The sequence below is a fragment of the Salvelinus fontinalis genome, chromosome 35, assembly GCF_029448725.1.
Source record: "Salvelinus fontinalis isolate EN_2023a chromosome 35, ASM2944872v1, whole genome shotgun sequence".
NCBI classification, from domain to species: Eukaryota; Metazoa; Chordata; class Actinopteri; order Salmoniformes; family Salmonidae; genus Salvelinus; species Salvelinus fontinalis.
This window is the reverse complement of record NC_074699.1, coordinates 6,605,809-6,619,352: the sequence shown is the minus strand read 5'-3', so window position 1 is coordinate 6,619,352 and position 13,544 is coordinate 6,605,809. Positions and strand designations below refer to the sequence as shown.

General features: G+C 39.4%; 1 protein-coding gene across 2 annotated transcripts in view; it reads left to right on the top strand.

The window, feature by feature from the left end:
* Positions 1–13,544, top strand: part of LOC129834291 (protein kinase C-binding protein NELL1-like) — a 466,854-nt gene that overhangs the window by 87,523 nt on the left and 365,787 nt on the right. For both annotated transcript variants that reach the window (XM_055899150.1, XM_055899149.1), the window contains exon 3: positions 4,798–4,948. In XM_055899150.1, the coding sequence (XP_055755125.1) occupies positions 4,798–4,948 (151 nt within the window). The remainder of the gene's footprint in view (positions 1–4,797; positions 4,949–13,544) is intronic.

The window sequence follows — 13,544 nt, the reverse complement described above, 5'->3', positions numbered from 1 at the left end:
CTACACCAGATTTGCCAGTTCTTGCTGTGAGATGTTACCCCACTCTTCCACCAAGGCACCTGCAAGTTCCCGGACATTTCTGGGGAGAATGTCCCTAGCCCTCACCCTCCGATCCAACAGGTCCCAGACGTGCTCAACGGGATTGAAATCCGGGCTCTTCGCTGGCCATGGCAGAACACTGACTTTCCTGTCTTGCAAGAAATCACTCACAGAACGAGCAGTATGGCTGGTGGATTGTCATGCTGGAGGGTCATGTCAGGATGAGCCTGCAGGACAGGTATCACATGAGGGAGGAGGCTGTCTTCTCTGTAAAACACAGCATTGAGATTGCCTGAAATGACAACAAGCTCAGTCCGATGATGCTGTGACACACCACCCCAGACCATGACAGACCCTCCACTTTCAAATCGATCCCGCTCCAGAGTACAGGCCTCGGTGTAACGCTCATTCCTTCGACGATAAACACGAATCTGACCATCACCCCTGGTGAGACAAAACCGCGACTTGTCAGTGAAGAGCACTTTTTGCCAGTGCTGTCTGGTCCAGTCTTAGCACTGATGGAGGGATTGTGCATTCCTGGTGTAACTCGGGCAGTTGTTGTTGCCATATTGTACCTTTCCCGCAGTGTGATGTTCAGATGTACCGATCCTGTGCAGGAGTTGTTACACGTAGTCTGCCACTGTGAGGCCAATCAGCTGTTCTTCCTATAGCTCTGTCTTAGGCATCTCACAGTACGGACATTGCAATTTATTGCCCTGGCCACATCTGCATTCCTCATGCCTCTTTCCAGCATTCCTAATGCACGTTCACGCAGATGAGCAGGGACCCTGGCCATCTTTCGGTGTTTTTCAGAGTCAGTAGAAAGGCCTCTTTAGTGTCCTAAGTTTTCATAACTGTGACCTTAATTGCCTACCATCTGTAAGCTGTTCGTGTCTTAAAAACTTCTTAGGGCTGCAATCCCGTTAACGGGATCGATATGACAACAGCCAGTGAAAGTGCAGGGCGCCAAATTCAAACAACAGAAATCTCATAATTAAAATCCCTTAAGCATACAAGTATTTCACACCATTTTAAAGATACACTTCTTGTTAATCCCACCACAGTGTCCGATTTTAAAAAGGCTTTACAGCGAAAGCACCACAAACGATTATGTTAGGTCACCGCAAAATCTCAGAAAAACACAGCCATTTTTCCAGCCAAAGACAGGAGTCACAAAAAGAGAAATAGAGATTAATTTTATCACTAACCTTTGATGATCTTCATCAGATGACACTCATAGGACTTCATGTTACACAATACATATATGTTTTGTTCGATAAAGTTCATATTATATCCAAAAACTTCAGTTTACATTTGCGCCATGTTCAGAAATTCCTCCAAAATATCCGGAGAAATTGCAGAGAGCCACGTCAAATAACAGAAATATTCATCATAAACTTTGATGAAAGATACATGTTTTACAGAGAATTAAAGATACACTTGTTCTTAATGCAACCGCTGTGTCAGATTTCAAAATAGCTTTACGGCAAAAGCACATTATTCAATAATCTGAGAACATCGTTCAGCCACAAAAGTGGCTGAATGAATTGTGGAGTTTTGTGGACAAATTGTGGAGTCATCAAAAGTTATAAATAGCATTATAAATCTTCACTTACCTTTGCTGATCTTCGTCGGAATGCACTCCCAGGACTCCCACTTCCACAAGAAATGTTCGTTTTGTTCGGTAATGTCCATGATTTATGTCCAAATAGCTATGTTTGGTAAACAAATCCAAAGTCAGGAAGTGCGTTCACTAAAAGCAGACGAAACGTCAAAATGTTCCGTAACAGTCAGTAGAGACATGTCAAACGATGTATTGAATCAATCTTTAGGATGTTTTTAACATAAGTCTTCAATTTTGTTCCAACCGGAGAATTCCATTGTCTTCAGAAGTGCGATGGAACAGAGCTCCCTCTCATGTGAACGCGCATGGTCAGAGCATGGTCAGGTCATGGTAGACCTTACTCATTCCCGTCTCCTTTGGCCCCACCTCACAGTAGAAGCATCAGACAAGGTTCTACAGACTGTTGACATCTAGTGGGAGCCGTAGGAAGTGCACACTGACCCATATCCCACTGTGTATTCGATAGGCGATGAGTTGAAAACCTACAAACCTCAGATTTCCCACTACCTGGTTGGATATTTTTCTCAGGTTTTTGCCTGCCATATGAGTTCTGTTATACTCACAGACATCATTCAAACAGGTTTAGAAACTTTAGAGTGTTTCCTATCCAACACTAATAATGATATGCATATATTAGCAACTGGGACTGAGGAGTAGGCAGTTTACTCTGGGCACCTTTTCATCCAAGCTACTCAATTCTGCCCCTGCAGCCACAAGAAGTTTTAACAACCGTTCCACAGGTGCATGTTAATGAATTATTTATGGTTCATTGAACAAACATGGGAAACGGTGTTTAAACCCTTTACAATGAAGATCTGTGAAGTTATTTGGATTTTTACAAATTTTCTTTGAAAGACAGGGTCCTGAAAAAGGGCCGTTTCTTTTTTTTGCTGAGTTTAAGATGGCGGTTTTGCTGTTGTACTTGTTAGTGGACATTTCATCCTAATGTTCCAAACATTTGCTGTGTTTAACCTGTCTAGGATCAGCGTGGCGCTAGCGGCACCCCCCCCCCCCCCCACTGAAAAACCAGTGCCGCGAAATTCAAAAAAAATATATTTTTAAAATATTTAACTTTCACACATTAAAGTCCAATACAGCTAATGAAAGACACAGATCTTGTGAATCCAGTCAACATTTCCGATTTTTAAAATGTTTTACAGGGAAGACACAATATGTAAAGATGTACATCTATTACCTAAAAACACATTAGCATAATCCACCATCTTTTATTTGTCCACCAACACCAGTAGCCATCACCAATTCGGCTAAACTAAGATATTTATAGCCCCTAACCAACAAAAAAACTCATTAGATGACAGTCTGATAACATATTTATGGTATGGGATAGGTTTTGTTAGAAAAAAGTGCATATTTCAGGTAGACTTCATAGTTTACAATTGCACCCACCATCACAAATGGACTAGAATAATTACAATGAGCAACGTGTTTACCTAACTACTAATCATCAAACATTTCGTAAAAATACACAGCATACACGAATCGAAAGACACAGATCCTGTGAATACAGACAATATTTCAGATTTTCTAAGTGTCTTACAGCGAAAACACAATAAATCGTTATATTAGCTTAGCACATAGCAATTAGCAGCCCAGCATTGATTCTAGCCAAAGTGAGCGATAAAAGTCAACATCGCCAAAAGATATTAATTTTTTCACTAACCTTCTCAGAATTCTTCCGATGACACTCCTGTAACATCACATTACAACATGCATATACAGTTTGATCGAAAATGTTTATATTTAGCCACCAAAATCATGGTTAGACAATGTGAAATGTAACTCAGCTGGTCAGAATTTGTCCTTGCGCCACTTAGACAGTGATCTACTCTTATACATAAATCCTCATAAACGTGACTAAAAAATATAGGGTGGACAGGGATTGATAGACAATTTAATTCTTAATACAATTGCGTTATTACATTTTTTAATTTATCCTTACTTTTCAATACAGTTTGCGCCAAGCGAAGCTACGTCAAAAAACATGGCGTCCTAAGCCACTAAAATGTTTCGACAGAAACACGATTTATCATAATAAAAATGTCCTACCTTGAGCTGTTCTTCCATCAGTATCTTGGGCAAAGGATCCCTTTCTTGGGAGAAATCGTCTTTTGGTGGAAAGCTGTCCTCTTGCCATGTGGAAATGTCAACTGCGTTCGGGATGAATTGAAAAGCGTGCCCAACTTTTCACATCGTTGCAAAAATAAATGTCCCAAAATCGCACTAAACGGATATAAATTGCTATAAAACGCTTTAAATTAACTACTTCATGATGTTTGTAACTCCTATAACGAGTGAAAAGATGACCGGAGAAATATAACAGGCTAAACTAACGCTTGGAACAGGAGAGGGTCGGTGTCTTCCACGCGCGTTACGCAGCAAGAAAAGACTTGCTAGCTAAAGGTTTTTTTCATTTGTAGGGCCTGTGAACGAGCAATCGACCCCGTTGGAATCGTCATCACGTAAAGGCATCCAGGGGAAGACGTAAGAAGTGTCCGTATAGTCATAGCAACGACAGTGCCCTTTTAACTGACTTCAGAAAAGTGGCCAACATTTCTCAAATCTGACTCCATGTCAGGGAAATTGCTGTAGAATGGGCTCTGTTCCACTTAGAGACAAAATTTCAACTCCTATAGAAACTATAGACTGTTTTCTATCCAATAATAATAATAATATGCATATTGTACGATCAAGGATTTTGTGGGAAGCCGTTTAAAAAATTAGCCACATTAGCATAAATAGTCTAAACAGCGCCCCCATCCCCAACAGGTTAACGCACTTCTGGGTTGGGACCGCATCCAGGTAAATGGTTCATATATATTTTTGTTCTTGCTTAAGAACAAATTCTTATTTACAAAACGTTAGCAGTGTTTCAGGCCCTGCCTCAGACATTGTTTTTCTCTGTGTGTGTGCCAAATGGCCGCATTTGCCCGGTCAAATGTATTGCACAACATTGCGAACATGTTGCCATTTGGGACGCAATCACTTTTCTGTCTTCTTTTCCCCTACTTGGTGAAGCCTGAAACTTAGCAGGCAGACAGGATGTCGACTCGTCTACTGTGAAAGCAGCGAACATGCCTTTCCCTGATTGCTGTTCTTTCTCTCTCATCCCCCAGATGTGGGGAGAGCAGTCCACGCGCCAGCCCACATCACAGAGAAGGTGGTGCAGCTCTTCAGGAGTAAAAGTGAATTTACCTTCCTGGCGTCCATCCAGCAGAAGTCCTCCACGTCAGGAGTCATCTTCTCCATCCATGAATCTGAACACAGGTAATGCATCTTTAATCCTCTTATTACTGCCTTGTCAGCAGCTACTTTCTCTATCTGCCACCACTATCGCCACCTAACTTTCCCAGCTGTGAATCTGAATGGGCCCTGTTGGAATTGAACCCACAGATTACTTCTTGTCGCATTCATTCCTTGAGCATTTGCAAGACGAATTTGATCAGCCGGTTGAAAAGTTCAATGTCAGATTATTCTGCTTATGTGAATGAAGAAGGGAAAGGAATGAGAGATGTGTAACTTTCTGACGGCATGGTTTTGTACTTGCATATTTTGGACCGAAAAAATATGTTGCCTATTTGTTTTTATCTCTCACATTGGCAAATGACAGAAGGACATCATACTTGAGGATCAGACAGTCATTGATAATCGAGCATCTGTATGTTGTGTTAAGGTTAACTCCCCCTCCAGCCATTTCAAATACCTTCAGTCACAAATGTACATTACAGTATCTCTGTATTTTGTGTGTGTCTGTGAGTTGTGCCCTTATCACAGTCAACACACATATACAGTAAGCTCCAGAAGTATTGGGACAGTGACAAATGTGTTGTTATTTTGGTTCTATACTCCAGAACTGTGGATTTGAAATGATACAATGACGGAGAAAGTTACAGAGGCATACATATCATACCCATTAAAAATGCTACACTCCCTTTATATTGCAATGGTGAGAGGTTAGCGTGTGATATTTATGCGTGTGTAAATTACTCACTCACCATTATTCATGATTAATTCAGGATTATTCATTATCATGGTAGCATCCACACTAATGTAGAAGTGTTTAGAAACATATATTCTTATTTACAATAAAAGTGACTCCAAAATGACACATTACATTACTTACTATACATTTATATTGGGCACAAAATAATCTGAAACACAACCAGAACAAATGTATCCAACAAATGTGTAGTCACAAGCTTGATGTAGTCATTGTGTGCTATGAATATGGGGCCAAACATTTTACATGTTACTACTTTGATACACTTTAAGTGAATTTGTCCCAATACTTTTGGTCCACTAAAATGGTGGGACTATGTACAAAAATTGCTGTAATTTCTAAATGATTCACCCAATGTAGAAGAAAATACCCTCAAATGAAACTGTCAGTCTGCACTTTTCATTTAAAATCCAAAGTGCTGGAGTACAGAGCCAAAACAACAATAAAAAATGTCACTGTCCCAACACTTTTGGGGCTCACTGTATTTTATTGTGCGAAGAATATAATACAAAAAAATTTAAATAATATTTTTCACAAACTTTTGCTGAGTGTCAGAGGTGTTTGCACACCTGGATTGTGCAATATGTACCCTTTATTCTTTCCAAAATTATTCAAGCTATGCCAAATTGTTGTTCATTGCTATACAGACATGTTTAAGTCTTGCCATAGATTTTCCAGCAGATTTAATCAAAACTGTAACTCGGACAATCAGGAACACTCACTGTTATAGAAAACATCTCCAGGGTAGATTTGGGCTTGTGTTTTAGGTTATTGTCCTGCTGAAAGGTGAATTTGTCTTCCAGTGTCTGGTGGAAAGGTTTTCCTCTTGGATTTTGCCTGCGCTTAGCTCCATTCCAGTTAGTTTTATCCTCACTCTAAAAATGCTATGTTAAAAACAACCCGATTTGGGTTATTTAGTAACCCAGCGCTGGTTATACTGGATAGAACATACAGTGGGTTGTTTTAACCCGGCCAGTTGTGTTACGTGAATAACCCAGTAGGTTTGGTAGTTGGGATTACACAAACATGGGTTAATTTAACCATCAGTTGGGCATTTTTTACCCTCATGCTGGGTTGACCTAGCAGCTGGGTCATTTTTTATGTAATCCTTAGGTTATTTTCAGGAGGCATGGCTTTCAACTAGATCTTATTGGCCACCCATGAGAGTAAATAAGAGCATGAGAATAAGAGCACCTCCTCCCAGCTGCCCACTGCACTGAGGCTAGGAAACACTGTCACTACCGATAAAGCCACAATTATTGAGAATTTCAATAAGCATTATTCCACGGCTGGCCATGCTTTCCACCTGGCTATCCCTACCCCGGTCAACAGCCCTGCGCTCCCCACAGCAACTCGCCCAAACCTCCCCCACTTCTCCTTCACCCAAATCCAGATAGCTGATGTTCTGAAAGAGCTGCAAAATCTGGACCCCTACAAATCAGCCGGGCTAGACAATCTGGACCCTCTCTTTCTAAAATGATCTGCCGAAATTATTGCAACCCCTATTACTAGCCTGTTCAACCTCTCTTTCGTATCGTCTGAGATTCCCCTAGATTGGAAAGCTGCCGCGGTCATTAATGTCACGCCCTGACCATAGAGAGCTTTTATTCTCTATGTTGGTTAGGTCGGGGTGTGATTTAAGGGTGGGTTATCTAGGTGAATTATATTTCTATGTTGGCTTAGTATGGTTCCCAATCAGAGGCAGCTGTTTATCGTTGTCTCTGATTGGGGATCATATTTAGGTAGCCATTTCCCATTGTGCTTTGTGGGATCTTGTCTATGAGCATTATATTCGCGTCACGTTTTGTTGTTTTTGTTCTTTGAAGTTTTCTATTCCATAATAAAGGATGGAAACATACCACGCTGCATCTTGATCTACTACTTATGACGAACGTGACACATAAATAAGTCTATATAACACACTGTTGGTGTAAGCATCTTAATATCACAAACAGAACTGGAGTTATAACCAGTTTTAGGAGGACATCTCCTTCTCCCAGCAGTAGGGCCTGCTCCGCTCCTTCTTCTGACAGTTGAACGTTTTTTAAATTTAACTAGGCCTTCCCCGGCCAAACCCTAACCCGGACAATGCTGGGCCAATTGTGCACCGCCCTATGGGAGTGCAGTGCCAGCTGATAATCACCCCGATAATTGCCTTGAACCTAAACTATACGAAACTAATTTCACACTTATTAACAACAGATGATATAAATAAACTAAAGTATGATAGGGAGAATGGGTGTGAGGAAGCGAATAATGCATAATTATGTGATCACCAATTGTGAATGAAGAACAGGGCGGGCCATTCATTGTATTGATCCATTCTCATTTTTATCTTATAACGGTGTCTTATCAGTCTACTCTGGCCTACTTGGAGTAGGCTACACAGTGAGAGCATGCATATTTGTACATGTTGAATGGCGTTCAATATCTGGGAAAATATCCACATCAGGCAGCACAGCAGGTGAGCTAGTGTCGAAGAATGTGCTGATGAGGCTTGTGGAACCTTATGTTGGCAAGGGGAGAACTGTCACCATGGACAATTTCTTAATTTCACTGTAATTGGCGAACAACTTGCTTGCAAGGAAAACAAGTCTGGCCTGCACCATGAACAAAGGAAGAAGGGAGCTCCCTCCATCTGTGCAAAATAAGGCACCGGCACAGCCATTGTACTCCACAACAATACAGTGGTGCTGAAGAACAAAAAGACGACAGGACACAAAGAGAAAACCGGAGACTATTACGCACTACAACCAAACAAAGGTATGTCAAGCAAGTGAATGTTATGAAAATTGTGTCAACTGTTAGGACAAGGGATAACAGCTAAATGAAATCCAACTGATGCCATTGCGTGACGATGCAGAAAAGCACGAGCTGACTTGTAACGATAGTCGTCTTCTTCGGATGAGGAATAGGAAGGATTGGACCAAAATGCAGCGTGGTACGTGTCCATGTTAAATTTATTATAACTGAACACAGACACAAAATAACAAAAGTGAAACAACGAAAATCGAAACAGTCCTGCAAGGTGACACAACACAAAACAGGAAACAACTACCCACAAACACAGGTGGGAACAGGCTACCTAAGTATGGTTCTCAATCAGAGACAACGATTGACAGCTGCCTCTGATTGGGAACCATACCAGGCCAAACACAGAAATACAAAACATAGAACAAAACATAGAACGCCCTGACCAAACCAAAATAGAGACAAAATGAACTAAGGTCAGAACGTGACACTGAAAATAATTTACTATTTTTGACTGCTGTCATATCAACATTTATATTCAATAATGCCATTATTGCTTTTGTGCTAAGGTTCACTATTTATTAAGTTCACGTGGCGCTTATAATAATGTATAGGCTACTGATTTTTTCATAATTTGACCACGTGTCTTGACGTGGGTCTTGGTGGTTGGGTTATTTAAATTGTATTTTGTCTTTATAAAAATAAGCTTTTACTGTGTTCTAACACATTCTATTTCATAGTTGTAACAAAGACAATCCATGAATAAAATTGATTGAACACTTGAATTTCGTGTTTTCTGTTTTTACATATAGCCTACAGTAACATAACTAATGAAAATGCTATTGTGTTATTTGAAAAAATGTACTAATAAATTCTACATAAGGCCTTCTCAAAAACAATAATGGTTATTTTTGCGATGCTAGTGTTAATTAGATATTGGAATGTGCTACTGAAATCAACAAATAGCGGGAAAAAACTGTGGTTTTTTGAAAATATATTATGCTTTACATGCCAGGATGTTATATTAATTCGACTTTTCATCTTGTAGAATTCGCTGCATACTTTTTGTGAATTTCACAGCCACGGTGCATTGGAAGAGTAGGGCTGTGCATTTTGATAGCTAGATCTCGTCAAGTAAACAACAAAACAACTTTAATGATGGCGAATAGCGAAGCTTCTGCAGTGGTGTTCAAATGTAAGTATTTTTTGTTCTTAAAATGATCACGCCTGTTTCATTATAACATTACTTATTTGCAACAGATCTGCAGCCTACTGCCTGCCGTGGCTTTAGCTAGCTACGTGCAGTAGTAGGACTAGAAGTTATAACTGTTTGAACATTAACGTTAGCTTTAGCATTACTTGCTTGCTATTGAGCGACAACTTCATATTTAAGATTGGCCTAATTAGCTAGCTAGCTAGCTACTTGTTGTAAATTCCAGGGCTTGTGTGTAAACTGTTACAGGGTCTGGTGACAATACCAGGCATTTAGTTCAGTGGCAAACACGATAGGAGAAATGCTGCAAAAAAGTTTTTGATTAAGTCACGTGGCCATAGTTAGTGCTCTTGCCATAGCACTGTGCACTGCTACTAGCTAACGTTAATAACGCCAGCCTAAATGAGTAATTTACACAGTGGTGTTAGTCCCAACACCTCTCTTTTCTTCTAGTTCTACTGATTTTCCATTTCGATTTATTTGTGTTGACCTGATTATAATGTTCATGCTATATAATATTAGTTTCTACCTGAACGGTTACAGCCTGAATGGGTCTAGCTAGTTTCTTTGCACATAACCTGTTATGGTAAAAGTAATGGGAAATTGCATTTGTCACTGTTTCACCTTGGCCCTCTAATTTGACCAAGTATATTCACTGCACAGTCTAGCTATCTACAGAAAGTTCACACAATTCTTTACTCTGCTCATGTTCTGGATAATGTACTTCATCCAATGTCTTTTCAGAATCTACATGAAGAGTGTGAGCTGGAGTGGCAGCTGTCACATGCATGGGTGAAAAAGAAGTGGGAGAACCCTAAGCAAAAAAAAAAACATGTCACTGAGCTGGTGAATAAGTTGAAGTTTAGGGTGGGTTTCTTCTACAGAAACAAACCATATCTGACTTTTGTTAACAGGAATACAATTGCCCAGGCCACTTTTATGCCTAATTTTATTATAGGGATATTATTACCATTTTACCTTTTCACACATACCAACAAGCGGGTGTGATCATTCTACAGTGGTCCCTGCAGCGTACACTCAAACTGGTTTGATTAGAACGCTTTTTTAGAACGTCCAGTTTCGTTTGACACAACAATCAGCATTTGAGCTGGTCACACTGTTTTTTCACAGAAACATTTTTCACGGAAAAATAACTTTCCTTTCAAAGTTATGTCCAGAATGTTACCAGTTTATTTTTGGATGCAATGTTCAGACATTCACAGAAGTAGCTACAGTATAAATTCTTCTCAATAGGGGGTGCTGTTTGCACTTTGTAATAATTTCGTTCCCAAATTAAACTGCCTCGTACTCAATTCTTGCTCGTACAATATGCATATTATTATTACTATTGAATAGAAAACACTCTCTAGTTTCTAAAACCGTTTCAATTTATATCTGTGAGTAAAACAGAACTGGACTTAGAGCAATTTTCCTATGAGGATGTGAGAATGCTGAATTCTGCAAGCTGTTCTGAGATCTGTTTATAAATCTGCCTCTTCTATTGGTTGAGATGCACTGCATACGTCTTCCCCTGGGTGTCAGCGAATAGTGAGAGTTGAAATGGGGTTGCTAGGCAGAACTGAGAGGTTATAAATGGCCTGGGAACGAAGGGTCCGGTCTTTGTTCACTTCGCTCTGACGCAGGAAGGACATCTGGCTGTGGCTCTAGAACGCTCCGGTTATAGGCCTTAGATATATCCGGCCATGTTTTTATTCGTTATAGGTGTTAAAGACATCATAATGTTGTTATATTAAACCGAGTTATATCAGTTTATATCGGTATATTGCGATTTTCGGATATTTAATCGTCCTGCGTTTTAGTGAGTCGGACACGTCTTTGCCACATGGCTAATGTTTACTGCTAAATCGAATGTTGAAGAGGACAATATACAACCAAGCAACGATTCTTTTGGACTCAGGACACCTTGCCCAAGATTCTGATGGAAGCTCATAAAATAGTAAGAAGTATTTATGATGTTAATTCGTTGTTGAAAAATGTAGAATAGATATTCTGCCAATAATCTAGGTGCGGTCTCGCTTTAACGCACGCTGTATGTTGTAGTAACGTTAATTTTAAAAATCTAACACAGCGATTGCATTAAGAACTAATGTATCTTTCATTTGCTGTCCAACCTGTATTTTTTTGTCAAGTTTATGATTAGTTATCGATTAGATTAGGTGCCTCTCCCAAGATTTCTCCCGACATATTGTTGGCAGCCTGGCTACTTTTCTCATTGTATAACCACGATTTGTGCCGCTAAATATGCACATTTTCGAACAAACTCTATGTATTGCGTAATATGATGTTATAGGACTGTCATCTGAGGAAGTTTTGAGAAGGTTAGTCAAAAATGTAATATCTTTTGCTGGTTTATTCGCTATCGCTAACGCGCATGAATCAATGCTGCTGTGTGGTTGCCTATTGTAGTAAGCTAATATAATGCTATATTGTGTTTTCGCTGTAAAACACTTAAAAAATCTGAAATATTGGCTGGATTCACAAGATCTTTGTCTTTCATTTGCTGTACGCTGTGTATTTTTCAGAAATGTTTTATGATGAGTATTTAGATAATTCACGTTGCTCTCTGTAGTTATTCTAGTCGCTTTGGTGAGAGTTGTGATGGTGGCTGCAATGGTAAACTATGATTTATACCTGAAATATGCACATTTTTCTAACAAAACATATGCTATACAATAAATATGTTATCAGACTGTCATCTGATGAAGTTGTTTCTTGGTTAGTGGCTATTTATATCTTTATTTGGTCGAATTTGTGATAGCTACTGATGGAGTAAAAAAATGGTGGAGTAAAGAAGTGATGTCTTTTGCTAACGTGGTTAGCTAATAGATTTACATAGTGTCTTCCCTGTAAAACATTTTAAAAATCAGAAATGATGGCTGGATTCACAAGATGTGTATCTTTCATCTGGTGTCTTGGACTTGTGATTTAATGATATTTAGATGCTAGTATTTACTTGTGACGCTATGCTAGGCTATGCTAGTCAGTTTTTTTACTGATGGGGGTGGATCCGGGATTGTGTGGAAGTAGAAGTTAACATCCAAACTGGAAAATGTAAGTCTACATTGTCCTAGCACAAGCGGTCATATTTTTATAACGCTCGGCTGACAGGAACTACAATATGAATTAGCTAATAGCAATTACTATTTATAATTAATCACATCACCATTGATCAAAAAAAAATCGAAAAGTAATCCGACGATGGGTCTTTTGCGCACGCCAGCATGTTTGTTTTTTCACATCAATCAAAGATAATAAGAGGAGACCAGATGAGTTTGGTCTGTTTATAGAATGCATGTTGAAGGGGGTGTGTTGTCTACAATCATTCACTTCCATTCATTCACTTCTGGAAGTTTATCCGAAAGATGAGTGAACCATTCCTTCACCTCATTATAACATCTTTGGTCTGGCATAAGTTTACTTAACACCCAGAATGCATTGTATAATGTCAACAAACATAGCGCCACACATAGCTGGCAAACAGCTTAGCATTAGCTCATTATAATCATTGCAACCTTCATAAAAGTATTTTACACACATCATAGGTGTCCATTACAAGCTATGCAATAATCAGAATGCATTATTTGTCACCAGAACTTGAAAACATGTGAATACAACTGTAAATACATTATGCTCCATACAGTAGAAACGACAACACGATATACAGAAAATAAGGAACTTACTTTAATAGGAATGCACACTTGTCCAAAGTTATTATTTGTAAGGAAAACAACAAGGAAGGTTATGCGAGCGCCAGACAGAAAATGTGCCAATTCGTACAAGATTGCGCAAATATCTGCATACTTGATCTGCGCTAACATTGGTGAAGTGCGTGGGCTCTCTTCGAAGAGAGAAGTTTGTCGGCTCAGTAAAGCCTCAAA